The sequence below is a fragment of the Podarcis bocagei genome (assembly GCF_964188305.1).
Source record: "Podarcis bocagei genome assembly, chromosome: 1".
Taxonomy (NCBI): Eukaryota; Metazoa; Chordata; class Lepidosauria; order Squamata; family Lacertidae; genus Podarcis; species Podarcis bocagei.
In genome coordinates this window covers 47,210,214-47,232,660 of record NC_138125.1, presented here as the reverse complement: position 1 = coordinate 47,232,660, position 22,447 = coordinate 47,210,214, and the positions used below count along the sequence as shown (strand labels likewise).

Sequence of the window (22,447 nt, the reverse complement as noted above, 5' to 3'; positions counted from 1 at the left end):
TCTGGCTTCTCACAGCAAGGAAATGGAGTCAGCTCTGTATTAATGCTTTATAAAATGATGACACAGGTTCCTGAAATGGCAGAACGTGTAGTTTTGCTATGATTTTTTAAAATGCTGAAGGAGTACGCCAACGTTTGATTTTAACAGCTGGGTAGCATATATAGCTGAGGGAATCGCTTTTTGGAATGTGTTCCTAAAATGCTGAGGAGTTGCGTCCAAATTCATGTACAGTTAGCAACTGCCTATTTACTGTGCAAACTTGCAAAAGCACCTTATGGAAATCCTTGCCTTATTACTTGAGGCTTTGTGCAAAAGTTCTATGGTTAACAACAGATTGTGTAGTTGGTGGCAGCTTTGTTAAGAGTGTGTTTATACTTTCAGAACTCATGACTAGAATAAGAGAAAGAGGCGGGATGGATTTGTACATAGGAGCAATAGGGTCTATTCCAAATTCTCATAACCAAGCATGTATTTACATTTGATGCAGTTATATTTTAGCATAGGGACTCATGCCTTTTCTTACTTTTTTACTGAATCTTGCAAAGTCAAAATAGCCTAATCATCAACTGTTTTCTAGTGACAATTGTGTAGTCAGGCAGAGTCCTGAATTATGGATGATGCCCGTTATCACAGACCATGCCAAATCATTTTCATGCTGCAGCAACAAACAGCTCTATCCCTGCAAAGGGATCAGTTCTGGAATGACAGGAATATGAATGATAAAGCTGCATAGGAAGCACAGAATGCTCTCCAGGGTTACCTCTGAGTAGAGTGTGGTAACAACCACTAAACAAAAAAGAGCAGTGGCGTAGCGTGGGGAGTGCAGGGGGGGCCGGCCGCATCGGGCGCAACATCTGGGGGTTAGGGTTAGGGGGTGCAAATCCACGGGTTAGGGGGCGCAAATCCACGGGTTAGGGGGCGCAAATCCACGGGTTAGGGGGCGCAAATTACTTGCCTTGCCCCGGGTGCTGACAACCCACGCTACGCCACTGAAAAAGAGATTGCCATATAGTATGGGATCAGAAGCAGGTACATAAAGAACCATATTTCTCAAACGCAACGCACAGAAACCTAGTGACTCTGCTCACAGCATTCAGGAACTCCAAATAAAGCAAGAGCAAACCAAGTGTTCAAAAGTCTTAAGTTCTAGTTTTAAAGTAATCAATTTCATATGGAAATGCGAATGGAAGTGGCAGCCTGCTACATCAGGCATGCGCCAGATAAATTCAAATTCAAGGAAGTACAGACACTGCAGGAAAAGGACAAGGAAACCTGCTCAAAAAGCCACATTATCTACTACCAACATTTATTTCTGTTAAAGCAGATTATAAATCAGTACAAATATATAACTTACGTTTGCTTGTAAGGCCAAGTTTTACGAGTAAAATTAAAAATGAGATGGATTTTCATGATTTGCTGAAGGAAGAATATGGAATAGCTGCAGTCTAGCCACAAGCTTTCACATAGAACAGTGGGGAAAAGCTTTTTTAAAAAAATAAAAAATAAAATCTAAATTCTATTCAATGCACATAAAATGGGTTCCTAAGTAGACCTGATTGTAGATATGATTACAGTCAACTTACCACAGTAGTGTTAAAACAGATTCAAGACAAGGAAACTGCAGCAGTATATGAAAAAACCTATATGTACTCCAATATGATCTAGTTTGAATTCTTTTTTAAAAAAGATAGAATTTACCCATTGTTTTTAAACAAAGACAATACTGCTCTTAATACTACTCTACTGTGATTTTTTTTTTGAATTGGTCATGATTCATGATTGTTGTTGCAATATGCTACTTACAATGATAGGACAAGAACAAGCTAATAACTCTGCTCCCCATTCTACTCTCATATTACTGACCGTAAGAATCAGTGATAAATCAATCTTATGTACAATTTTACATCCAACCCCCTTTTATACCTTTGGCAAGATTACTTACAACTCATTCCGCTTTTATTACCTAGAACTATTTAAAATAATCTAAAATGCATAAAAATAAAGATTTTGGCTTTATTTTATATATAATAATTATTGTGTTACTCAAAATGGAAGCTCATTCTTTTCCACAGAGGGCATATGCCAAGCAGCTCTCATTTCTTCCCATTCCCCAGCTGAGCTTGTATCCCCCTGGCTGCTCCTCCCTCTTTCCCCCCGCCCAGAGGAATGGCTCGCTCACAGGAAGGTAGACAGATACCTCCTGGAGATAGTGGCGACTAATTTGCTTCTCATCTTACGAGGTCTTCTGAAGTTCTGTGCGAGGAAAGGGCTTCAGGGCTCATTTCCCTTCTTCAGCCCTTTTGAGGTTTCCTTTGCCATTGAAGCTCCCAAGCAGGCCCAGGGACATTTCCTAGATTTCCCAATAGTTGTGTGGTTGGGGCTTGGAGCGTCTCCCCCCACCCCACCCCAATTGTTCCCTCTCTGTATGCCCACTGATTCCATGGGGACACCAGCAATGGCGTATATGCTGCTCACTCGTCCCTCTGCCCCCTTGTACCCCCCTTCCACCCAGTCCAATTCCAACACACATACATACAGACTTAAGCACAAAGCCACGGGACTGCTTAAAGTTCAATCTCAAAGGTCTTCTGCAATTCGCTCGAGAAAGGGTTAGTCGGAGACGGGTTGGTGCGCTGCTTCGATTTGCTTTCCAGCGCCGCCCATTGCGCTTCAAACGGATCAACCTGCTGGGCAGCTGCAGGCGGCAGTACATGCTTGTCCTCTGTGGGCCACTTGGCAGCGTCCACACCGTTGAAAGCAGCCGACCCGTTGAGCTGCTGGGGAGGAGGTTTGAAAAAAGGACTGGCAGTAGCGCTGTTAGTTTCGTACTGGGGGAATGTCTGCTGCTTTATAAGACTAGGCGACTGGTGAGAGTGGGATCCTTGAGTGTGGCTTGCCGTGCCAAACACGTTTGCTACCATCTGGGAAGGGGTGATTCCAACCACCGGCACGCTTGGGGCGGAATAGGGCATTCCATTTGCGACAGCGTATGGCTGAGCCGGGATAAACGCTGGTTGCATGGGCTGGACCACACCGACAGGCACAGGCTGAGATGCAATGAAGGTGCCGCCTGGAAAAGCTGGGGCCGCTTGAGAAGCCACAGGAGGCTGGAGGAGAGGCTGGGGAGCTGGAGGTGGCTGCGGCTGCTGGGACCGGACAGTTTTGGACACCTCTTCCAACCAGCGGTCTGCCTCGGAGGGAGTACGTCTGTGGTTCGCCTGGAACAGATTCGGTGAGGCAGCTCCTGAGTTGGTACTCCACTCGGAACCTATGAAGGAAAACAGAAGTTAGGGTAAGATCTCAGCAAGGGATACGCTTCATCCTGTTTCTAATCGCTGCTGCTTGATAAAGGATCTAACAGGGACCTTGAAGAAGTTCCAGTTTCCAACCATAATTGGATCAGGCTGGTCAGTTTCATAACAGCAGTTGAGATCACTAAAACTAATATAGCAGGTTTGATTAATCAGACAAATGTGAACTTGCACTTGTTCATACTGGAGTTATGCCCAAAGACAGACTTTACAACATCCAGTCCCACTTTCAAAGTAGAAAATATTTACACCCATTCAGTTTCAGTAGAATAGCTCCTCATTCTAAAGCTCAGTAAAGGAAAAGTGCAAGCCGTGGTAACTGGACTACAGGAATGTACCAGATTGCCAGCCCCTAGGCCAGGGGCTGTGATTTATTTTATTGGCTCCAGGAGCCAGAACTTAGAAATAGGCCAACTTTGAAAGGTGGATGGGGGCTATCCTGTCAGTCACATGGCATCACAATTGACAGGTGGGTTGCCCCTCCCACCAGTCAAATTACAGATGGGAGAAACTGCTGCAAAGAGCACCCAATTGCTCTCTTGAGTCCAGCACTAACTGGGATCACCCCTTCCTCGAATAGAAGGAATGAACCTCCTTACCACTGAGTTTGGGTGCACCTACGCTGCAGGCAGCTCTCTGATATGCTTGACTCAGAATAATCACGCAGATGATTGATGCTCAATGCTGGGTCTTGGCTCTGCACAGCTAGTTGTCAGGTACTTTGGGTGATCAATAACATGGCTTTGGTCAAGCCCTGCTTTTACCCACATGCTATCAGGTATGGGTGGGGTATGACCTGCCCAAAACAGCATTGTGGATCTAAAGGGCCAAGATTGGCCTGCAGACTATAGGATCCCCACCCGCCCTGGGCCAAATGAAATGCTAATAAGGGAAGGAGGGTATAGTACATGGCATTCCAAGCAGGCACTGGGGAATTTATGCACCCCACTTTGGAATCAGGGAGATTGCCAAACATGATGTGCAATGGCCCAATCGCCAATTACAAGCCTGAGTGTGTGATATCTGTACTGACTGCTAAATAAATAAACTCTATGACTCGGAATTCATCATTTGCAAAACTGGCATGATAGTTTGAAACTGTACTTACTGACAGCTTGTTGCTTTCGTTCTTTCCCTTCCTTCACTTATACTCCTTGCTTACGCTTTCTACGCAATTCAGTCTGTTAACCTCTGTCTAATTGCTCTGTAATATTCAATACTTAACATTTCAGTTTCTTTTAACTTGTTTCAACTTAATACTTCTTTTCTGGATCATGCCTTATTCCCACCCTCTTCCCTGCAAAGGCTAAACCCCTGTCTCCTCCCTCTATTGAGTTTCTTTACTCTTTAATCTGAAAGGCCATATTACTATTGTCCAACAACCCCCAACTTAAGCAGATTTTGATGCTTCACCTTGGAGCTGCTTCTGGGTCTTTCCTTCCAACTATTTATTTTCATTAATTTTGTTACATTTATATCCTGCCTTCCTTCCATCGTGAGTCCAAGGCAGTGTATATCTGGTTCCCGGGCTGTTATCCATCCAGGCACTGACCAGACCCAGGCCTACTTATCTTTGGCAAGATGGTGGCCTCATGTGCCATCAGATGAGAAGCTATAGCTCACTGGTAAAACTTGTATGCTTGGCTCCATAAAACATGATGTTCTGCCCCTGCCTTCTGGCTTACAGAACCTCAGATAGCATTGTAGGGTTCTGAAAGGTCTCTGCTTCAAATCCAGTCCTGCTGGATCTGACCAAAGACCCCTCTAGTCTCACAGAGGCCAACCAGATGCCTGTGGAAAGCCTACAACCAGGTTCTGAGTGCAACAGTGCTCTCCCCATGTGTTATTCCCAGAAACTGTTATTCAGAGGCACACTGCCTTCAACAGTGGAGGCAGTAACTATGAACATCTATTGACTAAAAAAAGGGTGTACAGATTTGGCTTGGCTCAGTAGTCAGCCACTGCTGGACTTCACCACTGATTCTTCACTTTGCCAAAGTCCTCTACATATGCCAGAGGATTCTGGGTAGGTCACATGTTGCTCTGTAGTTTAGAGAAGGAGCAGCACAAGTCTTATGCTGCTTCTACGTGCTCCAAAAATGCTTCAACACTGATCTGTGCAATAGGAATCTCATGCTGCACTGAGCAACAGGTGTTTTAGCCAACCAAAGTACAGTGTGAAAAAGACATTCCCATAAGTTCTGCGCAATTCATGGAGAACTTCAGGGAGGGATCGTTGTGCACATGGGCATCATGCTATGCCAAAGGTCTAAGCTACTTGCCCATGGTAAGCAGAAATGTGGAGGTCCAGCCAGACACAACTGGCACAACCAACCTGTGGCTTTCCACTGCAGCAAGGTACGACATACATGCATTTTTATGCCACTGGGTAAATGTATCTGGCAACCCTTGCTAAAATGCATGCATACATGCATTCAAGACTGTACGGATGTTTGGGAAGTACTGGTATGCAAACAGTGATCCTGTCTGGTACATTACATGTACAGCTGCCCCCAAATCAGTAGATTCATCCTTTGCTAGAGTTTAACTATGAGCTGCCCTTCAGGGGTGAAGTCAAACCACTGTGTTAGCAGCACCAAAGTGACCTCTTCGGGGCACAAGCATGGTCAGTCTGGATGGAGGTCCTGGGCTGCCCCCCTTGACCTCGCTGGTATGGCCCAAAGGAAAACAGAGCAATCAATTTGGCACTAGCCTGGCTGCAGGAGTTGCCGGAAGGAGGAATACAAGGCGCCATCCAACCGTCTTAGGAACTCCATTCAGGATTTGTGTAGGATTTACGCCTTAGTCTTTTCTTCTCCCGAAGATATCCCACAAGGCAGAGGAGGTTTAGGATCAGTTTTCCTTCTCCTAGATAGGCTGCCCTCCCAGATTGACGAGTCCCATATGCCCTGCTACAGTGCCAGCTTTGAATTTACGAATGGTGGCAGATGTATCCTGGCTACTAAAGTAGTCTTGCTCCTGCAGTAAATTCTTATCCTCTCTCAAGCCATCTAAATGTTTCCCTAGATACTGAAGTAAAAGTACAAAGCTGCACCTCAAACATCTTTGAACACCTATTTATTATTCCTACAACTGTCCCTGGCTGGTGATGATGCAATGGAGAGCCTTGCTGGTGGTGGCACTCCAGATTTGGAACTCCCTCCCTTCTAAGAGAAGCCTGATGCAGACACAGTTGAGCTTCCTGCACCAGGTAAAGACTTGGCTATTTGCGCAGGCCTTTGCAGGAATGTAATGCCAGATTGGATTTTTTCTTTTCTTTCAAATTGCAATTCCTCTGCCTTGCTTTATGCATATTTTATTGTTATCTTCTCTGGAATTGCTTTTTGTAGCAAAGAGTAAAACAGAAAGGCTGTAAATAAAATAAACGGATTCCTTTGCTTTGCCTCAAACCAGATGGCTTTGGATATTAAAAATCCCCAAGCAATGCATTAGATGAAAGATCCCTCTAATCCAGCACCACATATTTCAACACACAGGATCTGTGCCCGGTCTTACCAGAAAGAGTGGCTGCAGCTCTAGTTTTAGCAGCAGCTGGAGCAGCAGGGGCAAGAGCCCAAGGATTGGTTTCACGAACTGGTATTGCTGTGGGTGCTACAGTAGTTTGAGCTGGTTTAGCAGTAAGCACACTGAAGGCAGAGGCAGTGCCATTAACTAAAATGGGAGCAGACAACATCAATGCTGTTAATTCATGCAAGGCATGCAGGTGACTGGGATGTTAAAAATAAATGTATGATTTCTGCCAACATGCAACACACATCAACATCTCAGCCACTCTTTCACACTGTTAATCTACTGACATTTTCTACTATGCAAATTACATTTCCTGTTGACTCAAGTGTTAAGACAACCAAGAAATTTTTAACTATTTCCCCCCAGCAGAATGCAAATAAAATGACCTCCACATTTTATACTCAAATGTAACCCAATTTGTTTTTTATAACCTAATCAATACAGTTAATCTACTTCATCTGCACCGAAAATTGAAAGCCATTAATTACAGACTTCTAGTATCCTACCCACATGCTTAAATTTAAAGTGTCCATGAAAAACCAAAGGACATGAACTTCACGTTCCACACATTCTTACTTCTTCCTCTTTCTCCCCCATTTATTATTATTTTTATTATTACTTGCTTGACCATGAGCTACATTCTTACTTCCTGAGCACTAAGGGTGTGGTTTGAATTGAGAAAGTGTGCAACAACTTGGAACTGTAAAGATATTCTGGCTAATGAAATCAATTTCTACTCCACAACCTGAAATTCTAATCACAATTTGTCTTTCACCAAAATTCGTTGGGATTATTACTGGTCTCAAGGATCCAGTCTTAAGTTACTTTGAGCAAAGCTATCAAAACTTTGAAGTTGCACCTCATTTAAATCAACACACCAATTGTTTTCAAGGCTAAAAATGTGATCTTCTCTTTGAAACCATTTTATATAATTAGTTGAATAGTTTTGGATGGGCCCTCATCTTTCGAGGAAAAGGCTACAAAGCATATAAAATGAGCAAAGCATAATGACTTCAGAGACAAGCAAGGCATTTGCAAGACACTTAGAGACATTAAAGCAATGGCGGCGGAGGAAAGCAGCATTGCATATGTAGCAAACACCATGAATGTACCCAAACTTAGAGAGGACACACCTTGAAAAGCAGGAGACTGTGGTGCAACTACAGTGACTGGTTTTGTCATAGGGGCAGAGGTGAAAGGGTCCTCCGACGGTGTGCTAAATGCATTTGTAATCTGGGAGCACAGGGAACTAATGCTATCCACTTCTCCTTCAACCTCAGGAACTGAAAATAAGAATAAAAATTGCACAGGAATGCAGTCAACTGAATGCACAGGGCACATTCTTCTCTCCTCCCCCCACTCACATGTTTGAAGGGCTATGCAATATTGGATCAGCCCTAATTTAGCAATATCTAACACCCCCCCCCCCCAAGTACTAAGTGTTTAATTCATTCCACTGTGCAAGCACATGAATTAAAATATGCCAACTTAAACCACAATGCTCATGGCCCAGACATTCAGACCATACATTTCTACCTCTGAATGTGTTCCATGTAGTTCAAACTGTAAAGGTATTTAACAATAGTAAATATTATTGGGCTAGGTATGTATAATACAGTGGATCCTCGGTTGTCGAGCGTAATCCATTCTGGAAGACCGTTCGACTTCCAAAACATTTGACAACCAAGGCACAATTGCCAGTCGGCAAAATCCATATAAAAAATGGAGAAATACAGAAATATTATACAGAGGAAAGTTTACAGAAGTTAAGAGCACAATGTAAGTACACTTTGGTGCAGAGCAAACAACAAAATTGGTGCCTGACACTGACATTTCAAGAAAGAAACAGTGAAGGTACGAGGGGCAGAGGATCACAACATCTCTTTATAGAGATCTCTCTCAAATGTGGTGATCAAGTGAGCTCAAACGGCATCCAAGTGTACTAAGGACATGGGGATCAATTTTGCCCTACCTGAGTTTTTCATGGGGAAGTCGCTCTTCCTCTGCACCGTTGAAGGGAGCTCATTTATTCGCAAAGAGAGCTGTCGTTTAAATGGGGACATCTTCTGGCTAAGAGCAGGGAAACCTCTGAACGAGCCTTGTCTGGCTAGTTGCTCTATGGGAGCGTGTCTTCGTGGGATAGCATGGGGGTTATTTGACTCTTTGTCAGCAGAGGATGCAACCTCAGCACTAGGAGAGGTTGGGGAACTTGGTGATGGGGCTGTATTGCCAGGTACAACAGTCGACACCGCCGCTTTCACATCAGTTTCAACTGCGAGAAAAAATAGCAGGAAAAAGTTAATACAGGGATATTGGCTAAAGAGACCTTTTTATCATTGGGTTCTTCAGAGGTTTTTTAAAAATTAATTAAAAACAATATGGTAACTTCCTGGATAGATGATAGATAGATGCAAAATGCTATTTTTCTACAGTAATTGTTTTTTGCATTTTTATCATGACTAATGCAGAGACAGTGCTTGGTGCAATTAACTAGCCTCTTAATCTATCCAGGTTAGTTTAGCAAACATTTCAATGATAATAATGACTTGTTATGAATTCCATTTTCCACCTTCACTGCTACTGCTCTGTTGTTTCAAGATCAGGATGGAGCAAATCGCCTCTCATCTTGACACACTCTAAATGGGACTGCCTTTGAAGACTGTTTAGAAATGTCATTTGGTTCAGACTGCTGCAGCTAGGCATCTTATGGGGGTATAGGGATGTAGGACTCATGTTACTCCCCTTTTGTAACAAATGCACTGGATACCTATTCCTTTCTGAATGCAATTCAAAGTCCTCATTTTTACCTATAAAGACCTAAATGGCTTGTGGCCAGATTACCTGAAATGCCTCCTCCTCCTTCTCCTTCCATATAATCTTGCCTGAGAACGTAGATCTTTCACAGAGGCCCCTCTCAGTGTCCCTTCAGGTATCCATAACATATGACAGGGGCATTTCTGTAGCTGCCCCCACCTCTGGAACTCCCTTGAGAGATCTGCACTGGTTTCACGGCTTGCGTTTAGGAAGGCAGTTAAAGCTGCTGCTTTTAATCAAGATTTTAAGCCCTCTGAAATACTCTGCTGTGGGTTTGGTTGTTTGCTATTGTTTATGCTCGAATTCACTACAAATGGCCCTCTAGAGCTGGATTTAAGTCTTTTATCTGTTTGAACATTTCATAGACATCACACAAAATAATAAGCCATTAATGAATGGCTTTTGCATAGCAAAGAGCCATGGAGATGCTGCACATTGATCTGCCAGAGATTTGACAGAAATGTTTAGGGAGCAATTCAGTGCTTCGCTGTTTCAAAAATCCTATCAGTTTAAGCGTTCTTGCTTTCCCAATGGAATAAGCTTCCCTCGCATACTGTATTGCAGTTTGCCCCAGTTCCCCCCCCCCAAACAAGCCAATTCGGGGTGGGTGGGCAAGGAGTGGAGAGAAGGGGAAAGCCCCCATTGCAGTAGTGGAAGTCCCTGCGCAGGCTTCCACTAGCAGGACCAGGTAGTAGAATCTGGTCTTCAGTGTGTCGTTCCAGATAATGAAACTAAAATTGCAAACATCTTATCAGAATATTGTGTTCTACATTAAGCATTTTCCAGGCATATTTGAATTAAATGTGGTGAAATAAGCAACAGTACGCCAAGATATGGGACAGAGAAGCTCATTTAAATGATTTCTTCGAGAATAGCTCCAAGACCTGCCGCCTTCTTCCACTTCTTAATTTACACACTTCCCAACTGTATTGGTGCCTATGCCCCACATACCTCTAAAGGAAACTAACAATTTCAGTCATTATTTAAAGGGCTGGGTGGGGGGAACCTAATATGTAGGGGGCAAATACATGTCTACGAAGTCAAGAGTGAAAATATACTGTAATTTTCGCCCCATAGGACGCACTTTTCCCCCTCCAAAAATGAAGGGGAAATGTGTGTGCGTCCTATGGGGCAAATGCAGGCTTTCGCTGAAGCCTGGAGAGCGAGAGGCATCGGTGCGCACCGACCCCTCTCGCTCTCCAGGCTTCAGGAAGCTATCCGCAAGCCTTGCAAGCCCAGCGGGAGTTCCCGCGGGCTCACAAGGCTTGTGGGCAGCAGCCTTGCACGCCCGGCGGGAGGTCCCGCCGGGAGCGCGAGGCTTGGGGCAGCAGCCCGCCGCCCGAAGCACGGGGAGCCCTCCAGGGGGCTCCCCGTGCTTCGGGCGAGTGTCCGCAAGCCTTGCGCGCCCGGCAGGAGGTCCCGCCCGGCGCACGAGGCTTGGGGCGGCAGCCTGCCGCCCGAAGCACGGGGAGCCCTCCGGAGGGCTCCCCGTGCTTCGGGCGAGTGTCCACAAGCCTTGCGCGCCCGGCGGGAGGTCCCGCATGGCGCGCGAGGTCCCGCATGGCGCGCGAGGCTTGCAGCGGCAGCCTGTCGCCCGAAGCACGGGGAGCCCTCCGGAGGGCGCCCCGTGCTTTGGGCAGGTGTGCGCAAGGCTTGGGGCAGCAGCTGCGGCTGGGGGGGGGGAAATATTTTTTTTTATTCATTCCCCCCCCAAAAAAACCCCCGAGGTGCGTCCTATGGGCCGGTGCGCCCTATAGGACGAAAAATACGGTAAGTGTACTAAAAGATTATCTGCTCTATCTTGTCATGAAGATGCAACCATTGTTTGAGAGTCTATGTGTTAAGACAGCTTCTATTCTTAACCAACTAGGTAAATCATTATTACTTTTTCCAAGATCACTGGCTCTGAAGTGTTGCAGGCCATGAAATCTGCAGGTGCTCTTTTAGTATTTAAGAAACCAAAGTATTAGACTAGGAGTGGCAAAATGTTGGCCCTCCAGAGATCGCTGAACTACAACTCCTACCTGTCCCAGCAAGAATGGCCAAATGGCAAGGGATGATGGAAGTTGTAGCACAGCCCTTTCTAGAGGGTCAAAGGTTCTCCATGCCTATATTAGACAAATCAAGCTCAGAAACACGGGAAATTAATGAGTTACACTAATCCCTCCTCCTCAATCTAACTCGCAGAATACACAACACACTATATCTCTGTTTCTGCAAAATCCAAAGCTCTCAGGAGCCTACTGAGGATATTTTAGGTCCAAAACCTTATCAAAAGGTATAATGAAGTTATTTTGCAGTAGGGTTCATAATCTCACTTTTATTTAAAATGACAGGCCAGGTAAAATGGTAGTTTGAGTCAGCAGAGCTTCCCAATAGCCAGACTTGTACCCCATTACCTTTTGTGTCTTGTATCTGCCTCATGCCTTCCTCTCTTTCTGCTTGTTCAGTTGCTGTAGTAACCCTGAAAGACCCCTCTCTTGTGAATGTGGTTCTGCTGGCATCAAAGGTGGCAGTCACCCCACACTCCTTCTCTCTCTTTTGCTTTCGCTCCAAGCAGGCTGCAAACGCACAGCCAACTGCATGACTCAACCTCTCTCCCTGAAAAGATATTGCGTCATTTAGAAACCAAAATGGAACTACATATTTCCTCCAAACATTGCCAAATGATAGCTGGCACTCAGTGCAAGCTTCCCTTCTCTGTAAAAATTCTGGTCAGCAGAATTCAGAACTATTACATCCAGATAAAGGACAGGTTATGAGAGACATGAGACATACACATGGATTAAGACTTTAAATATATATTTTAGCTGCCAGGTGTAAAGGCTGTTCAGTCAGCTCATATACTGAAATATTGGTGCTATAAAATCCATAATGCAGATACTGTACAATTTTTTAAAATGGCAATTCATGCTCTGTAAGCACATTAGGTTCCTTGTTTGTATTAAGAAACATACATGATTTACACTAGCTACAGCATTTTAACATTCCAGTTTCAAATATCTGAGCCTGTTGAATGCACTGCTCTTAAATGACAAGATTGCCACAAGAAAGCTAAATTTCTCTAGACAAGTGACATAATTTGGAAATGGCCTCTTCCTTTTTTGTGATCCTAAAAGCAGCTTACCGTGTCCTTTACAGCCATAAAGCAGTGACATATCCAGCGTCGTGTTGTGCCATCTCGACAGATGTAAGAAAATGCCCTATCAAAATTCCTGTCCGGAGCACAGAAAGAAACCTTCTCTATTGTCTGATCAACTATAAGGTCCTAAAGGAAAAAAACAAGAAAGATGATATAAGAAATTCAAATCATTACAGGAGCATGAAACACAGTACATTTCTAGATTTCCTTCTTCCCTCTATCAGATTAATACCAAAGTTGTACCTTTCAGTCTGCCAGATATATTTGCTTTATATATTTCCACATATATACTACATATTTAAAGGGGTGACTTAAAAAAACAACTCTGGCTTCTCTTCAAAGCTCTGTGCAAGTGTATCCCCAAAATTATTGTACTGATTTGAGATTCAATGTTTGGAGACCTGTACTAATTCATCCAACCACCAAGGGGCAATATTACAATCAATTTCCCACATGAGCTGAAATATTACCATCAAGCATTATAGAGTGTAGTAGCAGAGTTTAGAATAACAGCTTTAATATTGGCATCTTTAAGCTAAGCTGTTTATTAAGCAGCAACTGGCTCTCAAGCATCCGTGGCAAAGTTCAGCTGCATTTTAAAATAGTTAAATATGTAACATCAGCAGCTCTAGAGAGAGTTTAGTTTATGGAAACAGAGGTCAGGTGAACCACTGGAAGCACAGGACTTAAATCAGGTGTGGGGGAACTTTGTCTCTTCACATGCGGCTGTAGTGCAACCCTTACCACTCCTGCCAAATGGCCCTGCTAGCTCAAGCTGATGGGAGCCAGAGTCTAACAAAATCTGAAGGACCATAGGCTTCTGATTCCTGACTTAGACAAAACTATAATAGTAAGAGGCATAATAACAACACCACTTGACTTTCATATAAGGGCTTAAAAGGTAAAGGTAAAGCGACCCCTGACCATTAAGTCCAGTCGTGACCGACTCTGGGGTTGCGGCACTCATCTCACTCTATAGGCTGAGGGAGCCGGTGTTTGTCTGCAGACAGCTTCCAGGTCATGTGGCCAGCATGACTAAGCCGCTTCTGGCGAACCAGAGCAGCGCACGGAAACGCCGTTTACCTTCCCGCCGGAGTGGTACCTATTTATCTACTTGCACTTTGACGTGCTTTTGAACTGCTAGGTTGGCAGGAGCAGGGACCAGGCAACGGTAGCTCACCCCATCGCAGGGATTCGAACCGCCAACCTTCTGATCGGCAAGTCCTAGGCTCTGTGGTTTAACCCACAGCGCCTCCCGCATCCCCATATAAGGGCTTACGTGCATTCAAAGCATTTCACATACATCGTGCATTTCACATACATCGTGCATTACGTGCATTTCACATACATCTTCAGGTCAAAAACCAGATATGCACATGTTTGCTAAAGGTGCCGCTGCCAATTGGGGGTGCTGGGGGGGGTAGTTTGTCATTAAAATTAGTGGGGTGGGAGTGCAACCCTCCGCCTCCCTTGCCTTACCTCTGCTCTTCTACTTTTAACCCTCTGTCCCTCAGGCTGTCTCAGATACTGAAAGTTAATAAGGGAAGGGGGGGTCTTCAAGCAGAATTCTGGGAAGGCAGCCAAGAGTCGCTTCCCCTCTGTACTCTTAAAAAAAATGCACATTGATTCTTCATCTCCACTTTATGATGAAAGTGGCAAATTAATGTTTACCAAATCTGCACACATCTGGTTTGGGCCCTCAGTAGCCCTTACAACAGCTCTATATTGTAAGTGGGGAGCTGAGAATGGGGGACATCTATACAGCAGGCTCACGCCCAACATTTGAATCATTAGCTTGCCAACTCGCATCTTATTCTCTTTCACTACGCAACACATCAAATTGACTCTGAACCTGCATGGGGCTCTGGACTTGCACAGTGGGTATTAGTCACATGTATAAATATAATCATTGCTGGAACAGTTTCCTTACGCTTCAATGTACATCATTTCCACAGCTGTCCCTGGGATGCAGCTGCCTTCCACACTGACACAGAGGATTGAGGCAGCAGAGAGACAGAGTTGTATCATCTGTAGCATCCCAAACAGTGTCACTACAGGGTATGATCCATCACAGAACCTCCTTATATTTGACATTAAATGGCAGCTGCAGCGGAAGCAAACCTGTCCTTGGTTGGCATTATTCCCCTCTGCAGATACCTCCATATATTACTACTTTTTAAAAAAGGGAGGAGCAGGGAGCAAAGAACATAGGTGACCCCCAGCCTACTCGAGTCACTGGCAAGACTCCCGCTGATCTCTGTGTGCTTACTGGGGAAAGGGACAAGTTGGGGTGCCAATTTTAAAAGAATACCGTATTTTTCGCTCTATTGGACGCACCGGACCACAGGACGCACCTTGTTTTTAGAGGGGGAAATCAAGGGGGAAAATATTATTCCCCCCCCAAGCCCCAAAGAGCAACGGACAGGCTGTGCGCTTCCTCTTTAGCCTTGAGCAGCATCTTTAGCCTTGCACAACAGGATGGATCGTCCCCGCTGTCCACCGGGGCTGGACTAGATGACTCCTGGGGTTCCCTTCCAACCCTGCAATTCTGTTACCTCGGAAGTTGTTGGAGGTCTCCACCACTGGAGGCTTTTAAGCAGCGGTTGGGGGACCATCTGCCTGGCGTTCTTTAGCTGTGATTCCTACATTGTGAGGGGGCTGGGCTAGATGACCCTCGGGTGGCCCTCCCAACTCTATACAGTCCTACACTTCTGCAGCAAGAGATCCACAGCCACTTCACACAATGCCCACTCCCAATTTTCATTGGAGAGACATGTGGCTTCACTGTCTAGGTAGGTACCCCCCTACCTGCCACTCTTCCCCCACCCCACTTAAGCCGAGGGAATTCCTGCCCAGAGAAGCTCCCAGGTGAGGCAAGGGTTAAGATCTACCTCTGGTAAATGGCTTTGTATCCTCCCTCTTTCCCCTTTCTCTTCTTCTTCTATGCTAGTTCCTTCTCTTGTGTTTTGTTTAATCTGTTTTTATTGTATACTAAAATAAAAGCTGCAAAGTTTCCTTTTTTATAATACCCCCCCCCTCCAAACTGAAACTTTAATCTAGATAAAAACACTGATCCAGAGGAAAATAAGGGGGTGGAGAAAGGACGAAAAAAGAAAAAGAGGTAGAGATAGAGAGATTTTTTAAAAGTTGGCTTCTTTAGCCTTGTGCAGCCTCCCGCGGCTGGAGAGATTGCACAAGGCTTTTCTAGAGGAGGGAGAAGGGACTGACTGGCCGCGTCAGTCCCTTCTCCCTCCTGGGGAAAAGCCCGCAAGAGCCGCGCGAAGCTTGTGTGTGGCTCTCGGGGGCTTTTCCTGCTTGCCTCCCCCCCTGCATTCGCTCCATAGGACGCACAGACTTTTCCCCTTAGTTTTTAAGACGGAAAAACTGCGTCCTATGGTGCGAAAAATACCGTAACTGTAACCCTCCTGCAATAAAATAGGATGGCACAAATATCACGCAAACATCATTTAAAACTAAAAATAGGATTGGACACATTTGGGTATTCAACTAAAAAGCCATATGCAGTTTTTAAAATATGCACCTTCGGGATACGAATTAGCATATAAAGCGATATACAAATCATTAATTTTAATGCTCTCCCTTCGGTAATGCCTTAGAGATATTTTAAAGATTGAAAACCTTGATTGATAATTAATCTGAATTGCACTGGCTTCTAGAGCCTTCAAATAATACCTTCCTCACATATTTTATTCATTTCTCACTGCAATATTTTATTTTACTTATTTTTTTAATATTGCCCTTCATCCAAGGATCACAGGGCAGTTTACAATATAAAAACACAAAAATACACACCATAACAAATGTAAAAACAAACAAAAACAACAATTCTCACACAGATTTTCAAAATCTTAGGATGCAGCAAGAATGAATTCAGATCAATCACATATCTGTATGCAGTTTAATCTCTTTCAGCTTTTCTGCAGGGACAGAAAGAACAGGATGAAACTGTTGCCTTCTCCCTATTTATTGCTATGACAAAAATCCCTTTTCAAGCAAACAAAGCAAAACAAGAATTCAAAGGACCTAAGTTCACAAAGGAAGAAAAAGCCAAATAAAATTTGAGCCATATGTAATTAGCATATTTCATTCGCTGAACTAGGCCTGTATGAAGTTATTGACACCCTGCAATAGAAGAAGCAGTGAGAACTACAGTGATTATCTGTACAGTTTATGGTGGTTCCAAACCCAGCAGTGTCTAACCTTTGTTTTCTCATCAACAACTCTGAGTCCATCCGCTGAAACCCACAGGACGGCTTTAACTGCCTTCTTTCCGCTCTTGCAGGGAAGAAAAAAAAAGAAACACAGTATTACTGCTGTGCTGTCAATAAGGCTGAATGCAGACTTCCTCTTTCCAAGAAGCACAAAAGTCAGTGTGCAGATGATATCCAACTTCAGTAGGAGTGCCCAAAGCCAGATATTCAGACCAAACAACAAAACCTCCAGAGAATCAAGCTGAAGCCAGCCTTTCAAGAACACAATGCAAAAGGAAGGGGGGAAAGAATAGAACAGGATGAGTCAAGTATGTTAATACATTCAAATAAAGGCAAAGAATTCGAGTTTAAATTCTTTACCTGTTTAAACACCAAATAAACTGTCAGTTAACACTGACGCTTAAGGAGTTACACCACAAGTAGCCTTTTTGCTGCCAGTTTTAGCAACAAGCATTCTGTCTTCCCATCACCCCAATGTTCTGTCCCGTGTCTCATGCGGTAGCACTACCATCAAATGTGGAAGTACTTTACAGGATCGTAGTCAGCATAGGATTAGGGAAGTAGTTCCATTTCTCCTTGCGAAATGGAACTTTTGTCCCGTCCCCCCCATATACCCCCTAAATCTGTTCCATGCGCTCTTCCATATTGGGCAAAAATACTCCAATTTAATTTAATTTGGTTTGATTTGTAATAATTTGGAAAATTAATAAAAACAATTCAGAAAAAAAGATTCCTGCATTGCAGTAGGTTAGACACTATGACCCTCAGGATCCCTTCCAACTCTATTATTCTATGCAACTTTCAAATGACCCATAATGTGTGCGTGTGTACTGTATGCATTCGCTGGCTTTGACCGGTCAGCTAAACTGGGAGGGGGGGGAAGTAGCTAAAGGGTCTCAAAGCCTTCCTGAGTTAGGGACTTCCCCTGCATGTGAAGAAAGGCTCTGGAGGATTGAGCAGACAAAACTAAGAGTGGTCCAACTGTTAAGAAGGCCATTTCTGCACATAGTATAGAGGGAGTTGAGGGGCAGGTGGGGCTTATCAACCTGAAAAGGTAGCCCATCTAGCAGAAGGGAAACACTGATCCTAAACCTCCACTGCCTGCAGGATATCTTCAGGAGAAGATAAGGCTAAAGAGTAAACCCTAGGACACTTGGATAGTGCCTTGTATGCCTCCCTCTGGCAACTCCTGCAGCGAAGCTGGTGCCAAATGTGTTGCTCTGCTTTCCTTTGGACCACATCAGCAAGGCTGAGAGGGGGGTGGTCTTGTGGTCTGGGAAGTCCAGGACCTCCATACACCCTGCCCAGGCTTGCGCCCCAGGGAGGTCACTTGGGTACTGCTAACGCAGCAGTTGGACTTCACTCCCAGAAGGGCACTCCATCGTCTCTCCAGACGGATGGATGCCAACAATTGTGTTTTTATGCTCTGTAAGACATCCTGAGTGGGCTCAGCCCTAACAGTTAGCCTATAAATATGTGAGTGACTTATGGGATCTTTTATTGGCTAAGCAAGATGGCAAATACTTCAAGCCCCAACAAAATTCCTGTTACAATTCCCATTCTCAAATGTCCCAGGGCTATTGCCTGAAGCCTGTTCCCTTCTTTGGAGATGCGGCAATCCCACTATCTAGGAGTGGGTTGCAAAACCCCTCTGACATTTTAGAAGGAAGCATACATATCACTATTCCTTTTTCCATTTCCCCTTATCAACAGAGAAGATCTCACTACTGATACTGGCCTAGGGCTAATAAAGTTCCTCACAGCTACCCTATTAATTGTTTGGAAGAGTCCTAGAGACTAACTCCACTCCGCGACACTGAGAGATTTAACCTTTTATCCTATAACATATAGCTTAGATTGTTTAACGTTACACTAAATAACAAATGCTAAGATTATTGCAGCCATATTTTGATGTGATGCAGTTTAGCTGGTCATGTTCTCCATGTATGGTATTATAATCTAAGCAACATTTATGATTTTAAATACTGTTTATTTGGTATTTCCCATAAAGAAGGCTGATCGCCGAAGAATTGATGCTTTTGAATTATGGTGCTGGAGGAGACTCTTGAGAGTCCCATGGATTGCAAGAAGATCAAACGCATCCATTCTTAAGAAAATTAGCCCTGAGTGCTCACTGGAAGGACAGATCGTGAAGCTGAGGCTCCAATACTTTGGCCACCTCATGAGAAGAGAAGACTCCCTGGAAAAGACCCTGATGTTGGGAAAGATGGAGGGCACAAGGAGAAGGGGACGACAGAGGACGAGATGGTTGGGCAGTGTCCTCGAAGCTACAAACATGAGTCTGACCAAACTGCGGGAGGCAGTGGAAGACAGGAGTGCCTGGCGTGCTCTGGTCCATGGGGTCACGAAGAGTCGGACACGACGAAACGACTAAACAACAACATTTGGTATTTCAGTACAAAATGTTTGTTGGGATGAACAGAAATGGGCCAGCTGTTCAGATTCATTACACACCTACAATTCTTGAGTTCACAGAAGGATACGCTTAGTTTCAGGGCAGGGGTGGTAGTGTTGGCATTAAGACAATTTGAAGTGTCATACTAGATGTGTAACCTGTCTTATGCTTAACAGAAGCATATGTTTAATACTTGAAGTAATGTAGCTATTGATTTGTAGTTTTAAAAATGAGTTTTTGCCAAAAGTACAGGATAGTACAGTGGTGCCCCGCAAGATGAATACCTCGCAAGACGAAAAACTCGCTAGACGAAAGGGTTTTCAGTTTTTGCGTTGCTTTGCTAGACGAATTTCCCTATGGGCTTGCTTCGCAAGACGAAAACGTCTTGCGCTTTTTTCTTAAAGCCGCTTGAAGAGGCGCAGTTGCGACGGACCGTGCTTCGCAAGACGAAAAACATCGCAAGATGAAAAGACTCGCGGAACGAATTCTTTTCGTCTTGCGAGGCACCACTGTATTATGAATTTTTCTTTGATGGTTTAATAGTGGCCTACCGGAGCCACTACTTATTTCTTCACTTGAGACATGCAAAGAACATAGAACTGGACGGCCTGGATTGATACAGTGACTAAAATACTGAGCTAGGGATTCTCACTTTGAGATTCAACACTGCCATGAACTCATTAAGTGCTGTGGTATATTTTCAAAGGAGGTAGCCAACTGGTCAGCGCTCACAGCAGAAAATGAAAAAATAAATAGCCCAGTAGCACATTCAAGACTACGGAAAATGTATTGTTATAGGATTACAGGATTGGCTTAGATGATATTTTAGGTCTCCAAGCCTGTGGTTTTCTATCTGCATGTTAGGATTCTAGGTAGTGATTAGAAGTGATGAAATCAGTTAATGACTCTAGCAAGCCTCTTAAAGATCCTTTTCAGTTGGACAAAAAGTGTGTGTTGTCTATAGTTTACTACCTAAGCAGCTATGACAAGAGAAACTGGTTTCAAGGATATACCAGTATTATTGTGTAAGCTTAATGGATTACCAAGAGTCAAGCTTCTAGTGAGGTGGACTCTAGCCCAAAAAGGTCTATGCCATAATAAATGTGTTAATCTTTAACAACTCTCTTCATTTCCCAATGTTATCCTAACAACAATCCTGTGAGGCAGGTTAGGTTGAGATAGTGACTGGCCCAAGGTCTTTTGTGAGTTTCATGGGAAATTTACTCCTAGTCTCCCAGGTCCTTGTTCATTTACAATCCCTCCACCTTATTCCACATTCGGGGGGGGGGGGGGATACAGAAGCGAATAAGTTGGAGGAGGGGAATAACCCCTTCCCATAGGTCTGTTATGACCTTTAAATCTAAGCAAGGAAGGAAGTGTGTGAACAGTGGCAAGTAATTCATGAGGAACCTTGCTCCTTGCCTGACATGTGAGGCTTTCCCAGCTGTTGCCCTTAACTTCTGGTATGCTGCAAAAATGTCTGGCAGCAATTGCAACTTTCTCACCAATTTCTCGATGCAGATTGAAAGAATCGTGTCCCGGCATAATCTTATAGTAGATGACACACAAATAAGTATGGCAACACTGACAGTTAATGTACAGAGAAACACAGCTCTGAATGGGTGTGGTACAGCCTTTTATGATCCTCTGCTTGCTGTTGTCCACTCTCTTTCAACCAGAGACAGGAGACAATGCCAGCATGTTCCAGGGATTTATACTCAGTGGGATTTTGTAAAGAAAATATTTTTAGTTCTCTCTGTTTCTAGTTCAATTTTAAATGCCAATATTTTTTAAATTACAGCAATTTTCTAGCAAAATCAATGCGCATTTAATTATTTAAAATTAAGCTTAAAAACACTCTCTCTCATGGTTTGAGCTCATTGTGTCCCCCCATACCCCCCAAAACCCCGTTGCTGTTGAAGTTGTTGTTGGGTTTTATAAACAAGAAAGTTATACAAATAAGTATACCAAGTTTTCTCATGTTATTTGTATATCACAAAAATAGAGTAGTAAATGTGGAAAGATATCTACAACATATGTTTCATTATTAGTCAATGTATGAGTTTTTAATCCTGCCCCCTCCCTTAAAGGGGACTCCTACCCATGTTTGCTTAAATGCAAATAGAAGTGTCAATGAGTACATTAACCAGGTGGTGTGATTGTTCAAAGCTTCCATTCACATTCAGATTAAGAGAGGTAGAAGCTCCCTTTAGACCTTCTCTGCTCAACACAGGAAGGCCTGGGACTGAGCAGGCAGGGAAGGGCTGTTTGGGCTAGTGCCAGCATGTGCAGCCCTATGAACTCAACACCAGTTGCTATTTCCTGTTCAGACATAATGTCTGAACGGGGCTCCTGACACAAGGCAATGCTATACTGGGGATGTAACTCCTTACAGCACAAACACAACGAGGCATTAAACTTACTTTTCCAAAGAAGCCTTTGAAGAACTTCCTTTCCTGGAGGAACAGGGGGGACAAGTCGAATGCTATTACTGTAGGTAGCTAAAGTGTCCCAGGGTTTTAAACCAACACATACAACAAATAATGGGGATTGGAAGGAAAGTAGGGAATGTTTAGGGTTATCCATAGAGGATGTGACAGGCAGATGTGGAAAGTCCCATGAAAATGCACACAGAAAGCATTACATGGGCTTTTATTAGGACAGGCCATAGCTCTGAAATTGGTGGAAAGGAAAGGAAAAATCAGACCCAATTTCATGCAAAATGTTTTAGACTTCATTTTGTTTGTCCCTTTAGCTTTTAGTAGGTTACAAGCCAAACTTGGCAGCAGACATGGAGATGTTCCAAATTGGATGATGATGACTTGAAATTAGCACATTAGATAAATTTTGAAAAGCTCGAGTTAATTAACAGAGCTCAAATAGCATGACAGCAAAAGGAAAATAATTTGGGGAGCATATTTCCAGTCCTTATCAAAAGCCTGCTTAGAAAAGGTGTTTGTGTTTAAGCTCATATACCCACCATCATGATTTTCCAACACTA

The 22,447-nt window shown here is 43.9% G+C and overlaps 1 protein-coding gene across 6 annotated transcripts in view; it reads right to left on the bottom strand.

Annotated features, from left to right (window-relative positions):
• Positions 1 to 1,285: 1,285 nt before the first annotated feature.
• The window catches only part of NUMB (NUMB endocytic adaptor protein), a 62,175-nt gene continuing 41,013 nt past the window's right edge, over positions 1,286 to 22,447 (bottom strand). For 3 of the 6 annotated variants that reach the window (XM_081211717.1, XM_081211719.1, XM_081211718.1), the window contains exons 4-11: positions 21,870 to 21,902; positions 17,020 to 17,094; positions 12,784 to 12,924; positions 12,056 to 12,257; positions 8,815 to 9,114; positions 7,976 to 8,125; positions 6,828 to 6,983; positions 1,286 to 3,268 (exon numbers count right to left, since the gene is read on the bottom strand). In XM_081211717.1, coding sequence (XP_081067843.1) covers positions 2,565 to 3,268; positions 6,828 to 6,983; positions 7,976 to 8,125; positions 8,815 to 9,114; positions 12,056 to 12,257; positions 12,784 to 12,924; positions 17,020 to 17,094; positions 21,870 to 21,902 — 1,761 coding nt within the window. In that variant the 3' untranslated portion in view covers positions 1,286 to 2,564. The remainder of the gene's footprint in view (positions 3,269 to 6,827; positions 6,984 to 7,975; positions 8,126 to 8,814; positions 9,115 to 12,055; positions 12,258 to 12,783; positions 12,925 to 17,019; positions 17,095 to 21,869; positions 21,903 to 22,447) is intronic. The other 3 variants (XM_081211721.1, XM_081211720.1, XM_081211722.1) reach the window with 3 other exon arrangements.